Genomic DNA, 19,252 nt, shown 5'->3' on the forward strand with positions numbered 1-19,252 from the left:
AACAATATATAATGCAATATGTGGGAAATTGCTGTTTGCATGATGTCATGAGGGATGTCATAAGATGTGCATTGCTGGGGCATAAGTTATAGTTAGCTCAGGTAGATATAACTTAAAATTACTGAATTTCACTGGTTTTGTATAGTGAAATGTGAGCCTAAATATAACGACCCTGTAGCCATTGGTTTTTTCATTGAATTTCTAAGGTCTTTTTAAATTCTATTTCCTAACTAAAACGTCCCTGTATATATTCACTGAAAAACTAAAGGTTACAGGATAGTTATACTTAGGAAATAGAATAAAAAAACTTGTGCCATAAGGTAACTGTAACTCGCACACTGAGGCAACTATAACTCACGCCCTCTCCATGCACACTTTTCTCATCAATAATTTTACTGCAAATGTTACAGTGATATTATCAATGATGTCATAGAAGATGTCATGAGTGATGTAATATCTGGGTAATTAGCAGCTCATGGTGAGTTCGCAAGTAATAGTTACCCTAGGGCAACAGTTATAGTTACTTGAAATAACTCTAAAAAAACAGGTGAATTTCTATGGTTTTGTGTGTGTAAAATCTAAACCCAACTATAACTTTCCTGTAACCTTTAGTTTTTTAGTGAATTTCCAAGGTTTTTTTAATTCTATTTCCTAACGATAACATCCCTTTAACCTTTGGTTTTTTTCAGTGAATTTCTAGTTTTTTTTGCATTTAGTAAAATGTCCATCACAATGCAGGGTAGGTGGGGAGGAGTTGAACGCAGGGCATTGTGCTGCCCCATCCAATGGTGATACTCTTGACCCCCCCCCCCCCATGCCCTCCACTGTCCACGTCCATGCCCCTGTTCCCTCATTACAGCCCTGTGTGGTCATTGTTTTATCATTGCTCTTCCCGCCTGACATGAACAATTTGCTTGCTGGCCCATCCACCTCCTCCCTACCCTCTGTTCTCCGAGCCCATACACCAGCCCCCTTCCTCCTGCCCTGCATGGTTCACTGTGCTGACACTGCCCTCCATTTAGCTTGATGTCCCTGCCAATTCTTCCTGCCCTCATTTGCCCAATTCTGTCGCTCATCATTGCCCTCCTGTTTAGCCTCTTTGCATAGCTAACCTCCTTTCCCCGCCCTCCGATGTCTATGTGCTTGCCCCAGCTCCACTCTTTTTTGCTCACCATGTTCTATGGATCTACCACTGCCCCTCATATCTACTATGGGTGTTCCGTTGAGCTGCCGCTGCCTCTCCCACCTGTCTAGCATTGTCAGATGACTGCCGCCTGTCTCTGCCGCCTAAACCCTGCTTGTCAAAGTTCCATGCCCCTATCCCCTACCTCCTGTCCTCCATGGTTCATTTTGCTGTCACTCCCTTTTGCCCTTCAAGCCTTGTTGTGCTGAAACTTCTCCTCCTGCCTACCCCGCATGGTCTGTGTGAAAGCCCCTTCCCCTGTCCTCTTTTGCCTGTGTCCAACCGCTAACCCTCTCTTCTGTCCTTCATGGTTCTTTGCGCATGCCCCTGCCCCCTCCCTCTTACCCACAATGGCCATTGTGCTGTCAGTAACCCACCCGCTTGCCATTTATAGCCTTTTGTGATGCCTCAGCCCCTCCCACCTTCCCTCTGTTGTCTGTCATTATAGTCTCACTATTGCCCTCCATGGTATGCTGAGCTTCCGGTGCCCATTTCGCCTGCCCTCCATGGTCAACTTGCTGCTTAAGCCCTGACCCCTTTCCCCTTGCCCTCAGTTTTCCATGTGCAGGACCCTAGCACATGATGATGAGGTGATTGATACACGGTTTAAGTGGTTTTAAATGAATATTTATTGTGAAGCAGCACAGTACTTCCACTCAAGTAAAAGGCAACCAGATAACTGCAGTTCAGTGATTCTAGAACACTGAACGACAGGACTAACAAGCACGCTCCTTAGATTCTAAGAATGACATAGGAGAGCAAAACAGGTGTAATAGAAGAATGCAACACCCTCCCTCCTGCCTTGCCTGGTCCGTTGACGTGCCCCTGCCCCCTCCCTCCTGCCCTTCATGGTCGGTTATGCTGAACTATGCCCTCTGTCTGACCGGCCTCTTTCCCCTCTGCTCTCTATTGTCCATGTGTATGGCCCTGTCCCCTTCTATTGCTTTCAATGGTCTGTTGTGCTGCACTGCCATCCCACTTACCCTGTGTGGTATATTGTGCTGCTACAACCCCGACGCCTGTCCTGTAAGGTCAGTTTGATGACCTTGCCTATCTCCCTCTTGTCCTCAATGATCCGATGTACCATACTTGCCAACATTTTGAACTTGGTAAGAGGGAGATTTTGGAGAAAAGTAAACCTGGGTAATTTATTTTCCCCATTGACCTACATTGAAAAAAAGGACATTTTAGGCAGGAGACCGATTAAATAAATCCCTGTTGGGCTTAAAAACATCAGAAGCCTCCTTCCAGAATCGGGTCTGTTGGCATGTGCTGGTAGTACTACCACTTCCTCTTCCTTCTGCCCCCAATGGTCTGTTATCTTCCCACAGCCTCTCTTGCCTGCTCTGCATTGTTTGTTGCCCCTGCCCCCCTCGGTCCTTTGTACTGCCACTGCCCCTCCTGCCTGTCCAGTGTGATCTATGTATTGCCTCTGCACCCTCCTTCCTGCCCTCAATTATCCAAGTTGGTGCCCCTGACATCTACCTCCCCACAGTATTTTAATGAGCAACTAGATTGTTAAGATTCTATATTTATTACAAAAGTGTGGCCCACATGACGTCATCTTGATATAATCAAAACTGTTTACCTAAAGCATTTCCTTTAGAAATTATAAAAATGAGAGGATTTTATTCCCAAGTTATGGTTAGTGCTCTAAAAAACTAAAATGAGGACATATTTTCTAAGTTCTTAATTAGCGACAAAGCACATTTAAATTATGCTATCTTGTTTTTTTTATCCAGTTGGTCACTTGGTTATAGGTTGCATTTAGGGGGAGAGAATGTGGCATTACGGCCAAAGATGCAGACTTTGCAACTGGGGAACCAGGTACAAGTTTCAGCGTCAGCTCGACATTCTGTGATTCTGGGCAAATCACTTAATCTCCCATGCCTGAAGCCCAACAGGAATGTATCTTTTTCAAATGTAACCAATGCTCATGTAAAGCATTCCAATACCTTCCCGTCAAGTCTGCACTATATGAAACTGCAAAAAAACTAAACAATTACACTTTTTGCATACTTCTGACATTGAGCTATACTTGGGCTACATTTTGGTGATATTTCTGCTACTTTTGGGCTCTTTTCTCTCTGGTGGGCATCTTGTGAGACTTATTTGTGATGAAGCTTCCTTATCTCCTCATTTACTGCAGTATCTTCAGTAGAAAATGCTTTCAGTGTTCCACTACGATTCCATCAAGATGGTGGTCAGATGTGCCACACTTTTGGCATAAATTCAGAATGTTAGCATACTAGTTGTTCATCAGAATACTGTAGCAAACTGCCTATTACCAGGGAGTTAACTGGCAGTGAACTGCTAGTGTTGAAAGATCATGTTTCAGTCCGCATGTCAGAATGTTTTAATGAAATAGAAGAGGAAGATATTTGCGAACTCACTTAAAACGTGCCCTAATTTTTCTTTCCACAGCACTATTCATGTTTGAGAAAATGAAACCCCTCATTTTGTTGTTTTCTAAATTAAATGTTTTGAGTTTTATCAGCTTGATTCAATCAAGATGGCTTCAGGTGTACAATAAATTTGTCATAAATTGGACCATTAGTGCTCTATGTATTCTTTTGAGCACTCTAGGAAGCTGCAGTAGAACACAAGGGAATCAACTGACAGGCTGCTCCTGTTGAAGTACAACAGGAAGATATTTGAGATCTCATTTAAAGTGTGTCCTAATTTTTCTTTCTACAGCCCTAACCCTAATTTCTATGATAAACTAAACCTCCTCATTGTGTTTCATCCTAAATTAAATGTTTTAAGTTTTACCACTTTGATTCTCTCAAGATGGATTTAAAAGTGCCGTACTTTTGTCATAAGTAGGACTGTTAGCGCTCTAGTTGTTCTTTAGAACACTCTGGGAGGCTGCAGTGGAACACACGGGAATCAATTGACAGGCTGCTGCTGTTGGGCGTACCTGTTTTACTGAGAATGTCAGAATTAATTCTCATATTGCTGAGAAACATAGTGTGAATTTACAGAAAATATGCTCTCATTTTAGCTTCCGGAACATCTTCTATGACCTCAATGGCAAAATCATGAGAAAACTGTTTTGTCTCAAACATGATTGATAACATCCCAGCATAAGTTTTTTTTCACAGGGCAAAATCACCTTAGAACTCACCACGAATCCTAAAATTATTATTTTTGTTTTTAAAATTTATTTGTAAATTTTCACCTCAAACTGAGCGGTCATATACAGAATCCTTCGAGACAATATCCATTGGCTTGTTTACGTTACACACATTAGAGTCCCGAACACATAGCACAGCTAGATAAACTTTACACTTTTCATGGCTTAGCAGCAGACACAGCATCATATATAGTTTGAGAGACACAGGCACCAGCGTTTACATATTATCGTCCCCATCAGTCTCGGCAGTCTAGTCACTATCTGTCCCTGTTGAGTTCAACAATTCTCTACATAGTTCTCTCGAAGTTGCTATGTCCAACCATTTGTCCCTGCGGCAGGCTTTCATGTGTAGTGACTCCACCGAGGACCAATCCCCCACGTCTCTCATACAATTCACAAAAGAGGCGGCCCGCTCACCCATCCAGCAAATGGTAACCCTCTGTTTAGCCAATACCAACGCTAACTGCAATAGCTTTTCCTCTTCTTGCGGCGCAGTACCAGCCCTAGGAGGCACTGCTCAGGCTTAGCCTCCAACGCAATTCCCGCCCTTCCACGGAGCCGTGCTACTACCTCAAGCCAATACTAATGCACTTCTGGGCATTCCCACGCCAAATTCATGAACCCAGCAAGGGCTTCATGACATCTAGGGCATTCATACGAACGGGAGGCATCAATACGATGGAGCCTCGCCGGGGCATGTACACTCGTTGCAAGAAGTTATAGTGCATCAACTTCAGCCGGGCATTGCAAGACACCTTGCGCGTTAGCATACATACTCTGACCCACTCCCTCTCCAGTAACGGCGCCTGCAAGTCCTTGTTCCATGCATCCTAAGCCCTACACGCCAAAGACCGCCCTCATAGCCTTATACAACAAAGACACCAAACTACGCCCCCTCCACATTTTAACAAAATGTCCAAGGTCTCAGTGGTCCGGGGCATACCCGGGTATGTGGGCCATGTCACCATGGCCACATCCATCAGACCAGCATATTGTAGGTATTGCCCCTGTCCCAAACTGAACCCTCCACATGCCTGCTCAAATGTAAGGTAGGTATCATTTATATATAGATCAGCCAATACCCTGCAGCCACCCTCGGTCTATGCCTGGAAAGACATGTTTTCCACCATCCCTCGCACAGGTACCAACTGCCAATCTGACAATTCCGGGTGGAAAGGAGCCCGCCCCAGCACACGTTCCACAACTTTCTGCCATATATAGGCCTGTTGCTAACAACATATGGCCACTCTGCGCTCACTCCAGCACCCTCCATCAAGATCATAGGGTGATCCTCTGACTGCACTCGTACTGCTAATGAACGCTTTTCCCAGTGATCGCCCTCACCCAACCACTGCACCGCATACTGAAGGTGCGCCGCATAGTAATAAAGATTAAATCTGGGTACTCCTAGACCACCCTCCTCATGCGGTGTCTGGAGCACCTGCAGTGCAACCCTACAACGCTTCCCTGCCCAAAGCAGAGTCACCAGAACAGAATTCAGTTGTCAAAACACTTTCACAAGAAATCAGGCACAAAGCGTTCTGCAAGGCATATAGACATCTCGGCAGCATCACTATCTTTGCCACTGCCATTCTGCCCAATAAGGACAGCAACAGTGTATTCCATAGCTCTACGGAGTGCCTCAGCTACTCCAACACCCTGTTCATATTCAGCTGGAGCAGCCTAGCGTCCCCATGAGCTACCTGCACCCCTAGATATCTAAAGTGATCTGTGTCCCATCTCAATCCCAGACTAGGCAAGTCCTCGCATCACTATCTTGCAATCCTGCTAGGGGGAATGCCAGGGATTTATGTTTATTTATGCGCAGTCCTGAATGAGTCGCAAACCTGTCCATCAGCCGAGGCAAGCACGGTACGGCTTCACGTGGAGAAGTAACATAAAACAGCGCATCATCCGCATAGAGTGAGATAAAAAAATCCTAAAATTAGTATGGAATCAACAAGGGATTTCACCTTTTTGTGACCCTCAAAACCTTGCATTCACTACAATGCATTTCAATGGAGTGCTGTGAGAAGCTGGCCTGGTAAACAATGTCCATAATGTAAGTGGGCACCTTGCACCAGTCCAGGCGACCCTTATGGGGATTTTAGAGGTCTCAGACAACCTTAGAAAGCTATCCAAGTGGTAGCTGTGGAGAGAAGCCTTCAGGCTTAGTCTTGAAGGACTGTAAAGCAGCTTGTTTTACCAGAATGCAATCTCATAGTATAGACCAAATGAAAAAGAACCACACCAAGTATTTATAAAAATATGTATTTATTGTATAACACTATCTGGTGCATACCCTGTTGTGTGTTTTTACGTGCGTCTCCATTTTTCATCTCCCTTTCCTGCTGTGCCTACTCCGGCTGCCTTTTCCCGCTGCTGTCTCCCCTGCAGCCCCGCCCCCTCAGCTCCCAATCGCCGCCACGCTCCCACCTCCCAGCTGCTCCTCCCTCCCTAACCCCCTTATATGGAGGCCGTCCAGCGGTAGGGAGAGCGACCCTTGATCCTGGACCCCGGTTCTGGGTAGGCTGATCCCCACTCGGCTGCTCATCTTGTGCCACCGCTGCTAGTACCTTGCTACTACTGTCGCGCCCTGGTTCACTGTTGGTTATTTTGGTGTTATCATGCCTCTTATCTCCTTTTTTACCGTTTTTTACTGTTTCTCTGTTCACTGTTTTTTCCTCCCCCTGGTAAACTGCTGTATACCCTGTTGTGTGTTTTTACATGCTTCTCTCCATTTTTTGTCTCCCTTTCCCGCTGTGCCCACTCCCGCCGCCTTTTCCCGCTGCTGTCTCCCCTGCGGTCCCGCCCCTTCAGCTCCCATTCGCCACCCCCTCCCATCTCCCAGCTGCTTCTCCCTCCCTAACCCCCTTATATGAAGGCCGCGCAGCGGGTGCGCCACTGGCGCGCCTATGGCAAGCCCGTCTGCGCCCAACCGCGCCTGGACTGCACCCAGCACCAGGACCCCTGGCCCCGCGAACGCTGTAACTCCCGCCTCTGCTACGACCCCGCACCCTCCATGCACTCAACGCCAGACAATCATGCACCTGCTGCCTGGCCACCCGAAGCACACCCAAGGACCCTTCTCCTGCCGGAACTGTAGCTTCACCAGCATCCGGCCCGCCAACCCACCTACCGAAGAACCCAACCTCCTCAGATGCATCCTGTTCAACACCCGCTCCGCCCGCAAACACGCCGTCAAACTCCGAGACCTACTCAACACCAACGCCCCAGACCTTGCCTTGCTGACGGAGACCTGACTGAACCCCTCCTCGGCACCCGAAATCGCGATAGCCATCCCGAAGGCTACAAGATCACCCGCTAGGACCCCACCAACAGAATAGGAGAAGGAATTGCCATCGTCCACAGAAACACTCTCAAAATCTCGACAGACGCCGACAAAACCCTCAGCACTGCCGAACACCTGCACTTCCAGATCCACACCGACCCCTACACCACCCTCAGAGGCACCCTCATCTACAGACCCCCCGGACCCCGACTGCAGTTCAGCGACTCCATCGCCGACTTCATCAGCACACACGCCCTCGCCTTCACGGACTACAATCTCTTCGGGGACCAGAACTTCCACCTTGAGAACAACAACAACTCCAACTCCTCCACCCTGATCGCCAACCTCGCCAACCTCGGACTCGTCACAGCACCCACTCACTCCGCCGTCCACACGCTTGACCCCATCTTCTCAGCAAGCACCCACGTCTTCTTCCACCGCACCACCGAACTCCACTGGTCTGACCACCGCTGCATCCACTTCACCTTCCCGAAACGAACCACACACCCCTGCACCCAGCAGCTGCCTTGCCACAGCTGGGGCAAGATCACCGAGGACCAGCTTACCACCGCCCTCGTCCAAAGCCGGCCCGCAGACCCGACCGACCCTGTCGCCACTCCCCGCAGCCTCAGACAATGAATCAACGACTGCGCCAACACCATTGCCCCGCTCAAGAAGTCCCCCAACACCCACACCAGCAAGAGAGCTGGTTCACTGAAGACCTCCAGGCCGAAAACTAGAAAAAACTGGACCCGCGAAAGAACACCGGAAAGCTACACAGCCCACAGGAACGCCACCCGCCGAAACCACCAACTCATCAGATCTGCCATAAGGACTGCCTTCAGAGACCGCATAGACAACAACGCACACAACAGCAAAGAGCTCTTCAGCATCTTGAAGGAACTCTCCAACCCCGGCTCCAAAACTAACGACATCCCACAGTCACAAGACCTGTGCGACTCTCTGGCCACCTTCTTCCATCGCAAGATCGCAGACATCCACGACAGCTTCGACGCCGTCACCACCCCGGCAACCACTGACACCCTTGTTTCCACGACCACCACCCGCACCGACCGCCTGCTCGCCTGGACCAACGTCAACGACAACGACACCATCAAGATCATGAACACAGTCCAATCCAGATCACCGGAAGACCCCTGCCCACACCACATCTTCAACAAAGCCAGCAACACCATCGCACTGCACCTCCGAAAACCATCAATATCTCCTTCGAGAGAGCGACGTTCCCGGAGAGCACGAAGCACGCATAGATCAACGCCTTACTAAAAAAAAAAAAAGGCGGACCTCAAGAACTTCTGACCCATTTCCCTGCTCCCTTTCCCGGTAAAGGTCATTAAAAAGGCCGTCAACAAACAACTGACCAGCTTCCTCGAAGAAAACAACATCCTGGATCCGTCCCAGTCCGGGTTCCGCAGCAACCACAGCACCAAAACTGCCCTCATCGCTACCACAGACAACATCAGGATCCTGCTCGACAATGGTGAAACCGTGGCCCGCATCCTCCTGGACCTGTCAGCCGCTTTCGACACAGTCTACCACTGCACACTAAGAGCACGCCTCCACGACGCTGGAATCCAAGAGAAGGCCCTGGACTGGACCACCTCCTTCCTCTCCGGGAGAACCCAGAGCATCCGCCTCCCCTCCTTCCGCTCCGAAGCCACTGAGATCATCTGCGGCGTACCCCAAGGCTCATCCCTCAGCCCAACGTTGATCAGCGTCTACATGGAACCACTCGCCCACGTCGCCCGACGGCATGACCTAAACATCATCTCCTAAACCGACGACACCCAGTTGATCCTCTCGCTCACCAAGGGCCCCCACACCGCCAAAACCAACCTCAACGAAGAAATGAAGGCTGTCGCCAACTGGATGAGGAACATCCGACTGAAGCTGAACTCGGACAAGATGAAGGTCCTCATCCTCGGCTCCACCCCCTCGCGAGAGAACTTCAAACAGCTCACCAAAAGATGCATGCCACGATTCACACAATGCAGTGTGGCCGAAGATTCTGGTCACTGGTGGTGCTCGAGGTTGGGTTTACTTGTAGCCTGAAGATCTTCTTGCAAAGATGTCAACAAGCCTTCGCCACTGCAAGGGGGACGCATTACTCAGGGGTTTGGTTATTGCAACCCCCACGAGGACTACTGGCCTCAAACTTGGTAAGAGGGTAGAGCAGGCCTCGGGAGCTGGGGAAAACCACAAACTGTGTTGCAGAGCCCACGGCGTCTTGAGGAGCTCAGGATATGCAGACCGGTCGACTTAGTTGTGGTGCCTGCGAATGCAAGGGAGGGACTCCTTCACTCCAAGCGAGATTACTTCAGTAGTCCTTGATGCTTCACAGGCCTCGGAAGGTTCCTGTATGATGCACAGGCACAGACAATGCAGCAGACTGGAAGGGTGACAAAATCAGGCCCAAGCGAAGTCCAGAGTGCCCAGACGGTAGAAGTGCAGTGGTTTCAATTCTGAATCTTATCCCACGATGAATCTAGGGACCTACACCCAGGTAAGCCCTTAAGTACCCTAAAGAAAGGGTTGGGAAGATTCAGGGGAGGGTCTGAACGGGGGGAGTTTACTCCCTTGTCCTTTGTCCAGTTTCGCGCCAGAGGCTCCCAGGACTGGTTTGAACTGGACTATGCACAGGGATACCAATTGTGCTCCTCGTGCAGATTTTCAGGCACTGGCAGGCACACTCACCCAACCCTAATACACTAAATCCAGTCTGGGAGGTGGTCACACCTACCTGTGACAGGATGCGTAATGTTCTACCTTTCCCTCCTAGAGCTTGGCTCAGCAGCAGGAGGGCAGAAATTTGTCTCTGGTCAGCAGCAACCATTTTGTGCTGTCCAGGACTAGAAGGCTGGTACCGGGAACACTGAGAGCCTATCGGAGGGCTCTTCCAGTGCTTGGAATCATACACCATTTACGGTGTGAGAGTTATGATTCCAACATGTTTGGTACCAAACATGATAAGATTAGTTGCAGCCATTTTAGAGATGGTCATCGCACGATTACGTGGTACCCCTCTATACAGTATATGGCTGCTTGACTGACAACCTGGGAAGATGGACTCCGTAGGCTGCAGCTGTGTCCCCCTCATGCAGGGGCACCTTCTCACTTAGAATCAAGTACCCTGCCTTCAGGATTGTAAAGGCCTGCTATAGGGGTGACTTATAGGTTTTAAGTGTAGTGACCCTTAGATATAGTAAACCTATATTTTTAGTAAGTGGTGCATGCACCAACTTATACAGGCTGCAATGGCATGCCTGTAATTTCATTTTGAATGGTCTCTCAGGGGTGGCATAATACATGCTTCAGCCCATGGGAGAACTCTGGGGTACCTATGCCCTGGGGACATGGGCACCATATACTAGGGACTGACAAGGGTACCCCAGTATCTAATCTGGGGTGTACCTAAGTACATAGCACAACTGTTTAAGGAGAACTCAGATAGACTGGGGTCATGATTAGCAGGATCCCATGCAGACTAGTAAAAAACAGCATCACATCATGCAAAAGTGGGGGTAACCATAAGAAGCAGATACTACTTTCCTACAGGTGCTATTATGTATATTGGTTCCAAGATGGCTGCCAGCACTTTCTTGTTGAAGTTCTGACAGCCAATCAGATCTCACCATAAGATCTGTGCTCAGGTTCCGCCCAGATATCCTTATTTGCTTTCCCTTAAATGTCTCAACAACTACTGAACCGATTTATAGCAAATAACTGAAAGCGTGATTTCCAAACCAAAATCTTTCTTCCTGCCAAATTTGGTGTAATTCTGTCCAGCGGTTCAGGCTATAGCCGTGTTCAATCCTTCTATGGGAATTAAAATGGGAAATTGTCTGTTTTTTTGCCCCCCTATTTCTCGGCCCCAGCATAATCGAAACTTTCCATGCACAACAAGACTCACTGTCACACTTTTTTTGGAACATTTTGAGAACATTCATGAAACGTCGCCAAAGATATAGGCAAGTCAAAAAAGGCTTTTCCTATGAGAACAAGCTCCTAACTATAAATTAAGGTATAGAGGTGGATAAGGTTATAGGATGGTAACAGTGTTTTAAGGGTTTAGGGGTGAGTAGATGTAGGAGTATAAGAAGGTACGGGTATTTGTAGAGTTTAGGGGTGGGTAGAGGTATAGGGTGGTAAGGGCATTTTAGAGTTTAGGTTTGGGGTGTAGTATGGGGTAGTAAGGGTATTTTTAGAATTATGGGGTGGGAAGGGCAGTTTTAGGGTTTGGGATGGGCAGGGGTACAGGGTGGAACGGGTGTTTTTAGGCCTTAGAGTTGGGTAGGGAAATTGGATGATAAGGGTGTTTTTAGGGTTCAGGAGTGGTTAGGGATATAGAATGGTATGGGCATTTTAGGGTTTAGGGGCCGGTAGGGGTGTAGGGCGGTATGGGTATTTTTAGTGTTTATGTTTGGGTAGGGGTATAGGGTGGTATGGGTATTTTTAGGTTTATGTGTGGGTAGGGCTTAGGGTGGGAAGGGAATTTGTAGGGGTTTTGGTGGATAGGGGTATAGGAGGGTTTTCGACCTATCATCCTTAGATGGTCTTCCCCCAAACTTTTTGCTGATTCTTTTAGTTAGCCTTATGACTCTGAACACTTTACCACTGCTGACCATTGTTAAAGTGCATGTGCCCCCTGAACATGGCAACATTGGTGTATACACAATTGGCATATTTAATTTACTTAAAAAGTCCCATGTAAAGTGATGTACCATATACCCATGACCTGTAAAATAAAATTTACTAGTGGACCTGCAACACTGATTGTGCCACCCTCGAAAGTAACCTTTCAACCCTGTCTCAGGCCTGCCTCTGCAGGCCCAGTGTGTGCAGTTTACTGCTACTTTGACCAGGCCTTTAACATCATTTGCCAAGCCATAAACTCCCCTTTTATTACACATGTCACCCCTAAGGTAGGCCCTAGGTAGCCCATAGGGCAGAGTCCTGTGTAGGCAAAAGATAGGACATGTACTTGTAAGTTTTGCATGTCCTAGAAGTGACAAACACCCAAATTCATTATTCACTACTGTGAGGCCTACTCCTCTCATAGGTTATGTTATGTTATGTTATGTTATGTTATTTGAATTTTTTAAGCGCACAGCTGCCCCAGCGAAGGGGCGTCCTGGCGCTATATCTGAAAAGAACATAACTAACACAGCAGAGATGAAGGACAACTAATAGGGCAGAGGGAACAGATAAGTCTTAACAGCTTTCCTAAAAGCAAAGAGATCTTCTAAAGAACGGATGTGGACAGGGAGTGCAATCCACAATTTGGAGGCCAATACCCTGAACGATCGGCCACCTAATCTGCATTTTTGAAAACGGGGAACCAAAGCCAGGCTTTGGCAGGCAGAGCGCAGGCTACGGGAAGGGGTATAAGAAGACAAAAGGTGTTGGAGGATGGCGGGGGTGCCAGATTTCAGAATCTTGAACGCAAAGCATAAGGTCTTAAACTCAATGCGTCTGATAACTGGCAGCCAATGTAGTTTGAAAATTGTACTGCGGGCTGAGCAGAAACGCGGGAGGCCCACCAGGGCTCTAGCCGCCGCATTCTGAACCCGCTGGAGTCGCAGGATCTCCGCCTGATTGGCACCCAGGAACAAAGAGCTAGCGTAATCAAGTCTAGACAACACGCTAGCTTGAACCATCATCTGGCGAGTGGGGGCATCGAAAAATTTGAGGATGGGCCTCAAACCGCGTAAAATGCCAAAGCACATAGATGCCACCTTCTTAGTGTGGAACGAGAAGGTGAGTTTGGAGTCTAGCCAGACGCCAAGATTTTTGAGTTCCGACACAGGTTTTGGGGGGGGGTCCCAACTCCTGAGGCCACCAGCTAGCACCCCACAGGTCAGGATGTTTCCCCAATACCATCACCTCGGTTTTGAGGGCATTGAGCTGAAGACAGTTGGACGTAAGCCACGTAGCAACAGCCCTCAGGCCATCCGCGAAGTTAGATGCCAGCTGGTCGGAATCTCCATTGAGGGCCACCGCCAGCTGGGTATCATCGGCGTATGATACCATTGTGAGACCCCAACTCTTCGCAACCTCCGCCAATGGTTGGACGTAAAGGTTGAAGAGAGTGGGGCTCAACGCCGATCCCTGCGGGACTCCTTGGGTTATGGCATGGGGCCTGGATCTGAACGGTGGTACCACCACCTGAACGGATCGTTCCGATAGGAACGACTGAAACCAGTTCAGCGCCCTGCCTAAAATGCCTGCTTCACGGAGCCTCTGGACAAGAATGGTGTGGGATACAGTGTCAAAGGTGGCACTGAGGTCCAAGAGGACCAGTGCCGCCGTTTGACCTGCATCTAGTACAGAGCGAAGGTGTTCAACCATAAATAGGAGTGCCGTCTCTGTACTATGTCCAGGTCTAAAACCATTCTGTGTGGGATCCAATAAATGTGCTGAAGTTAGATGTTTCGTTAGGATATTATTCACATGGGCCTCTGTGATCTTTGCCACCCATGGTAGGAGAGAAATAGGTCTATAGCTCTCCGGCTTCAGCGGATCCAGCCCCGGTTTCTTTATGATAGGCATAACACAGGCAGCCTTCCAGGCAGGTGGAACAGAGCCGGTGGTGAGGGATTGCTCCACCAGATGGCGAATAGGAGGGAGGCAGAGAGACGCCGAGTCCATAAACTGGGCTGGTCTCAAAGGGTCATCTGGAGAGCCAGATTTGATCTTGGTCGCCAGGAGATTGAACTCCAGTTCCGATGGTATGGGAAGAGTGGCCAGACAATGAGAAGTACGAGGTGTTAAAATCGTACTATCAAGGTCAGCTTTGGGAAAAGAGCGATAGATAGCGTTTACTTTTTCCACAAAGAAACAGGCTAAAGCCTCACAGTGGGCAAGGGAACAGATCTCAGTGTTAGGGAGTCTGTTCACTGTGAGCTCCTTCAAGACTTTAAAAACCAGTTTGGACGGGTTAGAACTCGCCTGGAATTCCAGTGCATAGTAATCAGCTCAGGCTCGGCAGACAGCTCTATGGTATGCCTTTACCTTAGCCAGGTAGGATACTTTTAGATCTTCAACATCGGGAGTTCTTTCATACACTTTTAAGTTGTAATTTCTGATTAGAAAGGAGTAGCTTTGTCATGTTTTATAGATTTGGAATGGGAATGATAAATCCTCTTTACTGGTAAAGTTGGATTTAATATTACTATTCTAGAAAAGCCACTTTTAGAAAGTAGACATTTCTATGTTCTTACTGCCATGTGTGCCTGCAGCCTGACTTTAATACATGCCTGGGCGACAGCTTTCCTTTGCGTATTCCCTTTAGACAGCCACAGGAATGTTAGCTGTGTCTGAGCACTCATGCGCATTCTAAATGCCCTTCCTGGGCAGGAAGTTGAGGGATTAGCTGGGACTTGCACCCGAATAGGTAGTGTCCTGTCCCCACACAAAGGGCTGATTAACCCCTAATGATAGTCTTGAGCAAGGGCTGGAAGGAAAGAGCTTGTGTGCTCTTCAGAGACCCTTCTTTAAAGTCACCTCTACTTCAAACTCACAATTGGGTATACGTACTGGGTCTCTCACCCAGCCAAATTAGACACTACTGGACCTGTGAAGAACTCTGCCAGGAGGAAAGTCTGCTGTGCTGCTACAAGGACTGCCACTCTGCTAGGCTGCTGCTCTGGAAGACCTGCTTTTCTGGTCTGCTGTCCTGCTCCCTGATACCCTCTACCCTGCTGAGGAAAAGGACTGGACCATCTCATTTCAACCCAGAGTGAGTCCAAGGGCATGCTGGCTTGCCTCCTGTTCTGAAGTCTCAGGGACTTCAAAGACTTCCTACAACTCTGCATCAGCACCTAGACTCTAACATCTGTAAGTTCCAACCTGCCAAGTGGTGCCAACCCAGTAATGGGCCCTTGAAAGTGAGTTTTCTCTGCTGACACAGCAAAATCAATGCATTGTCTCCATTGGGACACTCAGAACTGATGCATCCTCTCAGACTCATTGCTGCACGAGGACCAGTGGCGGTTTTTTCGCTATGGCGGAGGAGCATCTCCCCACTTCTTAGGGAGCAGTGTAAAAGAAAAAAGAAAATGATAAAAACTGAAGTTATTATCATTTTATTTTTCAGTATTGTCTCTGTGGGGCTTGGCTTTCCTACTGTCGGGGAGGTGAGGTTGTTGCTGCACTATAAAGTGTGCATGACGCTTTGGCCGGCTGTCTCGGGTCTGCCAAAGTGTCATGCACACTTTCATTTTCTCCACCCAGACTGCATTTTAGCCTGGGTGGAGAACAGTCCAAGGACCTCAGCCCTTGCCTGTGCGACGAACCACAGCTCTCAGACCAATCACAATGCTGCTTTGCAGTGTTATGATTGGCTCAGGAGCGCCTGGGTGCTTACCAATCACAACGCTGCATTGCAGCATTTTGGCTGTGGGGATGTCTGGGTGCTTCCTGGAAGAAGCTCAACGTGGGAGAGACGGAGGAGAGACACAGTGAGATCAGGTAAGTGAGTGTTCGAGGCATATGGGCTGCAGACTACACACTGTTGCATTAGATCACCATCTGGTGGTGGGCCCGGATGATTACACTTTGTTGTTGTCTTGGAAGAGTCTTTGTCTGCTGTCCCCCCCACCTCCCTACAACCCCACGCCCCGCCTCCCCGTACGGTACCGGCTGCCACTAAACTGCCATGCTAAAGTGATGTAGCAGGGGAAGGAAAGGTACCGACCCTCTGTCCCGCCATTGGCCTTTCAGCCATTGGTCAGAGGCAATAGGAGGATTAAGGAGTTGGAGATCCCACTCCTTATCAAAGCTTTAGTCCATAAGCAGCTGCATATGTGCTGCTAAGTAACTAAAGGGAGGACTACAGCACATGCTCCTGGAGAAGCCTAATTACGTTCTAACCCTGTCCCTGCCCTTGCGACTTCCGAGCCAGGGGTCACATGGGTGGAACCAGGAGTTTTGAAGCGGAAGCCAGGGGTAGCCGAATATATCCAGGAAAGATCACTATCATCACACACCAATGGTTGACGGCTATTAATGTATTCCACCTCCCAATCGAATTGAGTTCATTTAAAAATGCTTAACCCTGTATTCTTTTTATTTCAGTACTCTTTCTTTCTTTCTGTTTCAGACATCTTTAGCAGGTTGAATGCCTCTTCAAAACACATGCCTGGTACATTTCTTAAAACAAAACCTACTGTCGACAGGTCGTTATTCCTGAAACGTAAGTAAAAATGCACACACATCGGCTTTCATCGGAACTGTTTAAAATTTCATCCTGAATCTTTGTCTCCTTTGTAATGTTAAGGGAAGTGTAGTTCTTAATGTGATATATTTTTGTCTCAAGTTAATTTTCATGAGCATATAGCTGTACAGGGTAGACAATAAACCTGGAGCTTGCTGTGAAAATACAATAAATACAATAGACAATTAAATAAACTTGGAGAATATAATCAATATTCAACCCTGACCGCCGCCCCCTCCTTCCGCAGCCCTCCCACGTTAAACAAGGGCATCCTTAGCTTCATAGGTGCCAGATATAGATTCTACGTCTAAATTGAATTTCCTGCTTCCAGTCTTAGGTTGTCTTTATAGCATTTTTCATAGACCCTTATCCTGCCCCCCTTCATGTGTACAAGCCAGGCTGCATATCTTTGAACTCTCCCATATCACCCTAACATTGGCATAGTCACGTGTTCACTATACCATGACATTTCGTGCAATTTATCATTGTTACAGATTGCGTGTCCACAAAATAGAGTATATTGTGACTGTTTGTGGTATTCACAAACATTGGGGACCGACACACATAAACTATGCATGGCATTATGCAGTATGTACTCAGGTATGTACTAGACCTAATAAAATCGGTTGATTTTGGTTTTCACCATATTATATAGCTAAACTGTGCGCTGCAAAATATTACTGGATTCATTCCAAACTGTGCTCTACGTACTCAGAAACCTTAGTGTCTTCTCAGCAATTCAAGATGGCCGCTTTGGACCCCAACTGGCTGCACTGAGGGTCTCACTGAGTCATCAATTGGTAAAAGCAACACATTGTCTATACAAAAGGCTAAAACATAATCGGTGTGCATTTAAAACTTGCACCTACTTACAAATTCACTGTGATGCTTAGTTACCTTCCTGGGGTGCCTTTCTAAAAAGTATAGGTTCTACGTACTCTAAAGAATATATTTCATCTCCTGCTTTTGCAACAAGAATTATAGGCATTGGAGTACAATCCTTGGAGTAATTGCTTCCTCTCTAGTTCAAAGTTCAGCTCTCATATTATACAGGCTTTAAGGGTTAGCCCTTGCATTTAAATATTTAAGCCAAATGTTGAGAGGCTGTTTGAAGTTGTCAGCACCAACCACCCACAATAGATTTACATTTTTGATCCAAAGTTACCCATTTTGGTCCATCTCCATGAATTGTTGCATAGATGAACAGCGTTCAGACAAACTGAATCCTTCTTGCAGGAGTTTTTAAACTGTAGTGGTGATAGGCTTCTCTTTTTTACCTTCATACAATGTCATTATATTTAATTTATGGAGTACATACGATTTTTCGTTTGGGTTTAGGAACATCGAATATTTTTATCAGCTACATAAGCCACACAACCACCAAAAAGTGCAACGATTAACTCAAACTCAACATAGGCAGAGTGAAATATAGAAAGAAAAGGGAAAGTAGGTCCTAACTCAACAATAGATATCTATCACTTTGCCTACCAAACCAAGGTCCAGATTTACGACCGGGGCATTTTGCGCGCAATTTGCGAGTCGCTAAATGCCATGTACAACAGTGTCAGAGTCGCAGTTAGGAAGGGATGCCCTTGGAATGCCCCTTCCTAATTGCGAGTCGCAAATCCTATTTAGCGATTCAAATATAAATTGCAGCTCCCGAAAAAGAGTTTGTACATGGCCCTATTAGATTTTGCAAGTGCAAATGGGTCGCTAACCCGTTTGCGCATGCAAAAATGGGTCGTACATCTGGCCCTTAATCACAAAATTCTTTAAAATCATCTGATAGTAAGTAAGTGAAGTGTATTTAGGTTCAACCCTGTTTATTAGTTTCAAGAGGAATATACATACACCCACCTACAACCGCAGGCCGGTGGGAAAAGCGAACTAGTGGGTGAGTGGACTACTTTCGGGGAGGGGGGTACTAGAAGAGAGGGGAAAGGAATGGGGGGAACAAACTCAGTGAGTAAGTGTCCAGTTCCAATGTCTCTGGTTTGCAACTAAAGTCAGTGAGCTCTCCCTTGGCGTGCCACCACTACTCCAGATTCAGTTGGGGCACTCTAGGGCCGTTTAGGGGCAGTGAGTCTCAGCACTTGTAAATACGCTGAGCAGGTCAGCTCTTTGTACTTTTGTGAGAGATAGGCTATGCATGGGCACAGGTCTTGTTGAATGTGTGTTGGATGTGTTCCACCATCGCAGTCATCTTTTCCTTGACCAGTAAGTCTAATAACCTTTGGAGCTAGTCTGCATGCTCTGGTAGTTTATCCGTACCTGTTAAAAATGGGGGTCTCTAGTTGACAAGGGCTTTCTCCTTTGTCCAAGTAGGGACTCTTCTCCCTAGTCAGGGTAAGGGAGTTACACTCCTAAAATAACCCCTGCTCACCCCCTTGGTAGCTTGGCACGGGC

The 19,252-nt window shown here is 47.5% G+C and overlaps 1 protein-coding gene across 1 annotated transcript in view; it reads left to right on the top strand.

The window, feature by feature from the left end:
- TRIM14 (tripartite motif containing 14) overlaps positions 1–19,252 on the top strand; it is a 178,921-nt gene that overhangs the window by 128,874 nt on the left and 30,795 nt on the right. Inside the window, exon 5 of the mRNA XM_086961665.1 lies at positions 16,733–16,825. Coding sequence (XP_086817791.1) covers positions 16,733–16,825 — 93 coding nt within the window. The remainder of the gene's footprint in view (positions 1–16,732; positions 16,826–19,252) is intronic.

Source organism: Lissotriton vulgaris, chromosome 3_1 (assembly GCF_964263255.1).
Source record: "Lissotriton vulgaris chromosome 3_1, aLisVul1.2, whole genome shotgun sequence".
Classification (NCBI taxonomy): Eukaryota; Metazoa; Chordata; class Amphibia; order Caudata; family Salamandridae; genus Lissotriton; species Lissotriton vulgaris.